The sequence below is a fragment of the Cydia pomonella genome, chromosome 14, assembly GCF_033807575.1.
Source record: "Cydia pomonella isolate Wapato2018A chromosome 14, ilCydPomo1, whole genome shotgun sequence".
Classification (NCBI taxonomy): Eukaryota; Metazoa; Arthropoda; class Insecta; order Lepidoptera; family Tortricidae; genus Cydia; species Cydia pomonella.
In genome coordinates this window covers 5,165,029-5,171,756 of record NC_084716.1, presented here as the reverse complement: position 1 = coordinate 5,171,756, position 6,728 = coordinate 5,165,029, and the positions used below count along the sequence as shown (strand labels likewise).

The following is a 6,728-nucleotide window of genomic DNA, read 5'->3' as shown; positions in this document are numbered from 1 at the left end:
ATGAGTTTCGAGTTAGATCTTCGGCGACTTTTATTGAATACGTCGTACATAATTTATGGAAAAGATTGTACGACAATACTAAAAATACTAACGTTTTTAACCTTTTCGCAACGAAGTCAAAAAAGTAATGACGGGCCACCATTGCTAAGCAACACATAAACATAGGCAAACTCATACTTTATATGAATCAAGTCAATGGCGGCGAAATGGTTTAAGACAGTTTAGAAAACAAAATATACTTATGGTAAGATAAGTAATAAAATTGCGTCAGTAAATATTACATTTTATTCTTAGTATCTTCTTAACTATTGGACTAAAATGCCAATCATTAAACAAAAAATGGTCCTTAATGAACTAAAAACTTCTTACTCCTAATGTGGTCTTTCATATTTCATACAAAACATTAAGCTATCGTTTGTATATTTTTATATTCCTTTTAACCTTGGTATATATGAGGACACGAGTGAAACGCACTGTAGCTATTTGCACACTGATTTATTGATGCCGGAACCACACTTCGCTATGCGTTATTTGTTATGCGACTACGCTGTATTCGCTCAAATATTTGTTATGTGAGCGAACAACAAACACGGCATCCACACTTGGTTGGTTATTAATTAAAAGCGGTAACAAGTAGGTATTTCTAATAGGTACTTTGCTTTAAAAATTATAAATTGGCTTAGTTATTAATTAAAGGCGGTAACAAGTAGGTATTTCTAATGCTTTGCCTTAAAAATTACAAATTGGCTTAAATCACTAGCTGGACCATCGTAAATAGAAATTAAATTAGCTGGTTGAGTGGCTATTGGGTCAACATCAGAGTTCATATAGTCAAAATGTGAACTCTCTTGTTGAGATGTGTCTGTATGAGTACTTGTTTGTCTCGTAATTTTCCTGTTGAGTTACAATTATTGGCTGGGGTGATGGTGTACACGGGTAAGATGGTACCGTTTTTTTTTTCTTTGTATGGTCTTGAGGGCAGTGTTGCCCATAGCCAACGTCAAGTAAAAGGGTGGGAAATTAAACACGGAAAGGAATGTAGGATATTCGGAATTTGGAAAAAGTGGTCAGGTCAGGTATAAGAAATAAAATACAATGTGATAAATATACTTTAAATTATAAAATACTACACTTTAATATTATTATGGAAGATAAACCAAGCCAAGATGTTATATAAATCAGGATTAATAAGCAAGGAAGGGATGTCTATTGGAAAGGGAATATGTTTAGATTGTAAAACTTCCATGAAAACAGTGCGATCGTATAAGGGACAAGAAAAGAATATATGGTTAATATCAGCCTCCTCAGCATCACAGTCACATTTAGGGTCATTTATAAAGTTAAATCTAGCAAAATCAGAAGGAGCAGATGTATGCTGGAGTCACCCGGAAAGATAGGATCCGTAACGAATACGTGAGAGGCAGTTTTAAAATCGCTCCTATTGAAGAAAAGCTGAAGGAAAAGCGATTACGCTGGTACGGTCACGTGCTCAGACGGTCTTCAGATAACGACGACGACTACCAACGACGAAACGAGGCCGTGGAAGACGTCCTGCTACTTGGCTGACAACGGTCCAAAATGACCTGAAAAATACAAATATTGACGCCGGAACTGCAACAAATCATCCTGTGTGGAGAAAGAGGACAAGGAGAGCCGACCCCAGATAATGGGAAAAGGCTTAGGTTGAAGAAGAAGAAGAAGAAGGAGCAGATGTATGGCCCAGTCTCATGCGTGTCAAACATGATATTTCACGTCTTTTAAAGTTTCTATTGTAAAACCACGGCTTTAAAGGGATGTCGCTTTGGATCTTAAGGTAATAACTTCCGGATTCCAGGCTGCTCCAAAACCAGAAGAACTCCCAGGCTAGCTTGAGATATCTTTTGGGGAGCAGCAGAAGATCATTACAGTAGTTTTTATACAACGTGTCCCAAAACTCAACGATAAGCCGGCACCAGAGGATGGAGCTGCTTATGATTAGTCGAGAAAAAATAAGGAAAAAAATATATCTCAATTATTTTAGAAATTACAGAAAAAAAATGAAATTCATCGAAAATCGACATCCCTAATGGTATTTTTAACGACCATGTCACAAATATTCAAATATTACTGTTTTTTTTTTGTTTTTGGAAACTTAAGTAGCCCTGCTATCTAACACAGTTCTTAAAAATACCATAATACATGTAGTTTTTACACAAAAAATAATCGAAATTCATTTTGTCCCTACAATTTTGAAAGATTTTTTCTTACAGTCCACTTTCAATCATCATGGTGTAAAAAAATAGTATCGACACCACTATGGCAATTATTTTCAAAAGTTGACGCAACTAACCAAGATTCCAAAATGGTATAATACTTTAGGAAACCTAGTCACAAAAAAAAACAACGAATTTTTAAACAAGAATCGACATTATTTAATGTTGGCGGTAATCATACTGTACCCAAAAAAGGATTTTTGTTGTTGAAAAATGTTGAATAAATGCAAAGAAATGGTACAATTTTTTTTCTAATTCAGGCAAGTCGTTTTGTAAAAAGGTCAAATAGCCATCACCATTAAGGTTTCCTTGTAACTCAAAGGGTCCAATTACATTTCCATTTAAGATGCCCGTCCATAAGTTAACCTTGAATTGATACTGAGATTTGTCTTCTCTCATCAAGTGCGGATTTTCATTGCTCCAACTATGTAAGTTGTGTAGATTTGAATAGCCATCTTTCTTGCAGGTTGATTCATCCGACCATAGAACTTTGTCTAAGAATTGGGGATCTTCCCTGTGCTTTTGCAGCATCGCACGGCAAAATGCGACCCGATGTGGATAGTCCCGCGGTAGTAACGTCTGCACACGCCTGTAGTGATATGGGTGAAGTCTGTGACGTTTTAGAATTCGATGTGCAGAACTTTTTGGTATTCCCGTAGCTAGTTCTATGGCACGTACCGAGGTAGTTGAATCGTTTTCTATTTCATTGAGAACTTCTTCATCGCGTTCCAATCTAGGTCTTCCAGTGTGTCTCCTGTCAAATGGTAAACGACCTTCCGCAAAGGCTTGATGTACATTAATAAACACTCGATAATCCGGATGTCTTTGAACATTTGGGTACCTTTCTCGATACAATCTGCTAGCAGCGTTAGCATTGCATCGGCATTCTCCATAAATGAGATGCATATTAGCGTATTCCAACGGTGTGTACGGTAGCGGCATGATAAACGCTAAACAATCCAGAATACGGAAAAAGTCCAATACACAAAACACAATCACAGTCCAAAATAATGCCAGGTCAGTACAGTTTGCAGATCACCAGTCCAAAAAGCAAAGCCAAGAGTTGTTAGTATGAGAGCCACATCAATTAATACGGAACGGTGCACAGCGAACAAAGGATCAGAGAGTACTGACTTGAAAATTGTATTTACTACCCACATTTACCATTGAAATTTTAAAACTTGCAACAACAACCCTTTTCAAAAGTGATTAATATCAACATTTAAAAATGTCGGTTCTTGTTTAAAAATTCGTTGTTTTTTGTTGTGACTAGGTTTCCCAAAGTATTATTACCATTTTGGAATCTTGGTTAGTTGCGTCAACTTTTGAAAATAATTGCCATAGTGGTGTCGATACTATTTTTTTACACCATGATGATTGAAAGTGGACTGTAAGAAACAATCTTTCAAAATTGTAGGGACAAAATGAATTTTGATTATTTTTTGTGTAAAAACTACATGTATTTTGGTATTTTTAAGAACTGTGTTAGATAGCAGGGCTACTGAAGTTTCCAAAAACAAAATAAAAAACAGTAATATTTGAATATTTGTAGACATGGTCGTTAAAAATACCATTAGGGATGTCGATTTTCAATGAATTTCATTTTTTTTCTGTAATTTCTAAAATAATTGAGATATATTTTTTTCCTTATTTTTTCTCGACTAATCATAAGCAGCTCCTAGGATAGGGGTAGGGTAGGTTACACGACATTCATTGACTGGGGGTACGAAGTTCGCCGGGTCAGCTAGTTAATTTATATATAAAAGAGGTCTTGCAGATCCTTACTACAATAAACTACAATCCTTTATTGAAAACATTTTACATTTTCAGGTGTTTGCAACTTCAACTCTAGGCATGGATGTTTAAAATGTACGACTGTAGGAGAATACTCGCATCAGTATCATACTGTCGTTTTTCCAAACTCAAGATGTCCTAAAAGAACAAATGAAGAATTCAGAAATAAGAAATATAGAGATCGTCTAAAATCTGATACACCCCTTTTAAAATTACCCATAGATATGATCGAAGATTTTCCTATTTCCGATTCATTACATCTGATTGACTTAGGAGTCATGAAACGATTACTCGTGGGATGGCGTGATGGAAATTTTAAGAATCTTACTACAAAATGGCGAGCTGACGATACGCTGAAAGTAACACAGTTCTTACTCACCTGTAAACTACCCTCCGAAATTCATAGATCCATGCGAGGTCTAGATGAGCTTCATCATTGGAAAGCATCTGAATTCCGGTCATTTTTCTATTATTTGAGTATTGTTATTCTGCCTGACTTTATGTCGAAAGGACCCTATGAACATTTTTTGACTCTTTTCTGTGGGGTAACAATTTGCTCTAGCCTAAAGTACAGCTCAATATTGGACCTTTCTCACGAATTATTATTATATTTTGTAGAAAACTTTAAAACATATTATGGTAACTACATTACTAGCAACATTCATAATCTGGTACATATTACTGATGAAGTTCGTAAATTCGGCCCACTTAACACCTTTAATTCTTACCCTTTTGAGAACAAACTGTACTGCATTAAAAAAATGCTTAGAGCTGGCAACAAGCCATTATCACAAATAGCTAAAAGGCTTACAGAGAGTGATTGGAATGTTAAATCTAAATTAAGTAAAGCGAAAAATGAAACTAACCAATATCCTGTCATAAAAACAAATAGTAAAAATAGAAAAATAATAGATTTTGGTATGTTTGTAATTTCTAACAAAATACAGGATAAGTATTTTATGACTACAGAAGAAGAAATTATAGAAGTGGCAGAAATAACCGATGAACATATCAAAGGGTACAGAATTGAAAATGTATCTGACATCTTCGAATTACCTATTAAGTCTTCATATCTTAATATGTTTAAAACAGGTGTACAAAATGGAAACCGTACAACAGAAATCATAAGTTTCAATAACGTTAGCTATAAGTTTGTAGTAACTACAAACAAAAATGAGCTTTATTTCATTCCTCTATTACATACATTAATAATTTAAACTGTATAGACCGTATTCCAATTGCTATGTATTTACTTGGGCACGCTGCTGTTTAGTAACTAAGAACAGTAGGAAGGAAGGAAAGGAATGAAAACCAAGGAAGGAATACTTATCTTGATCACATGCTATTTATAAAAAGTGTTGGATATTTGACTAAATGTGTAATATTAATGTGAATTGTAATAAAACAATTATTTAAGTCAATCAGTCTTCCTTTTATTTTCAGTACAAAAATCACTTGAGAATACTTAATTGTCCGATACATCACTACCTATTAAACGATTACACTTAACAAAGTACGAAAAAAAAGCAAGTTATAAATCTGATTATTGAGTAAACGCAAGTGTTTTACTCGAGATTCTGTTTGAAAGAACACTTAATAAAATTCTAGTTATAAAAATCTAAATTTTTATAAAGAAATCAACAAAATAGAATTAAACGTATAGCGTTACATCGCCATAAAAAATCAACAAAATATAATTCAACGTATATCGTTACATCGTAATAAAGAAATTAAAAAAATAGAAGTAAACGTATAGCGTTACGCATTAGGAACGAAATACTTTCATTATGGAAACATCTTCTTTCCTTACAAATACTAAAAAGTAATAAAAATAATAAAAATAACAAGACCTCTATTCATTCTCTTCAATTATAGCTTCGTTTTCATTACTTGGATTATTTTCTTCATCATTGTTTTTATTATTAATGCCATTATTATTAGTATTTTCGTCGTTGGAATTATCGTTACCGTCATTATCATTTATATTAACTTCACCATCATTTTGTATATTTCCTTCACCATCATTATTAGTATTGTTTTCACTGTCATTATTAGTATTACCTTCATCATGATTATTCATAACATCTTCGTCGTCATGATTATTAGCTGCACTTCTTTGATTCTGAGGCTTACGTTGGACTCTTTTGTCGAATTTCCTTCTTTTCTTGCTGGACTGACGAATGTTTTTGGATGTTTTCCTTTTCAAAGCATTTCGCAATATGTTGTCAGGGCAAATCTATTGAGCCCAAACACGATGGAGTTATGATGAGTAGATTAGGAGTTCTGGGGAGTTCTGGTGACCAACTCCTGACTCCGTCATGTGACCCTGGACCTCATCTAGATCGATGGTGTTCGTCAGGGCAAATCTTTTGAGCCCAAACACGATGGAATTATAATGAATAGATTAGGAGTTCAGAGGGCCTACCGCGAACCACGTTCGACAAGTTACCTCCCTATCACACTTACGTACGAATTTACAAGTGCGACAGAGAGGCAACACGTCGAACGTGGTTCGCGGTAGGCCTCTTGGTGACCAACTCCTGACTCCATCATGAGAACCTGGATGGACTTCATTCGGGTCAAAAATAATAATACAAACCCTAACGTGATTTCAAATAAAACTGAAACTCTATAGCACTAATGTGCGCAAACGATTGGCATCTTGACTAGGCAGCATGGGTG

General features: G+C 34.8%; 1 protein-coding gene across 1 annotated transcript; it reads left to right on the top strand.

Annotated features, from left to right (window-relative positions):
• Positions 1–923: 923 nt before the first annotated feature.
• On the top strand, positions 924–5,620 carry LOC133525336 (uncharacterized). The gene is made up of 2 exons (XM_061861622.1): positions 924–936; positions 4,083–5,620. Exons 1-2 carry the CDS (start codon positions 924–926, stop codon positions 5,261–5,263), a joined length of 1,194 nt encoding a protein of 397 aa, XP_061717606.1. The 3' UTR covers positions 5,264–5,620.
• Positions 5,621–6,728: the final 1,108 nt, after the last annotated feature.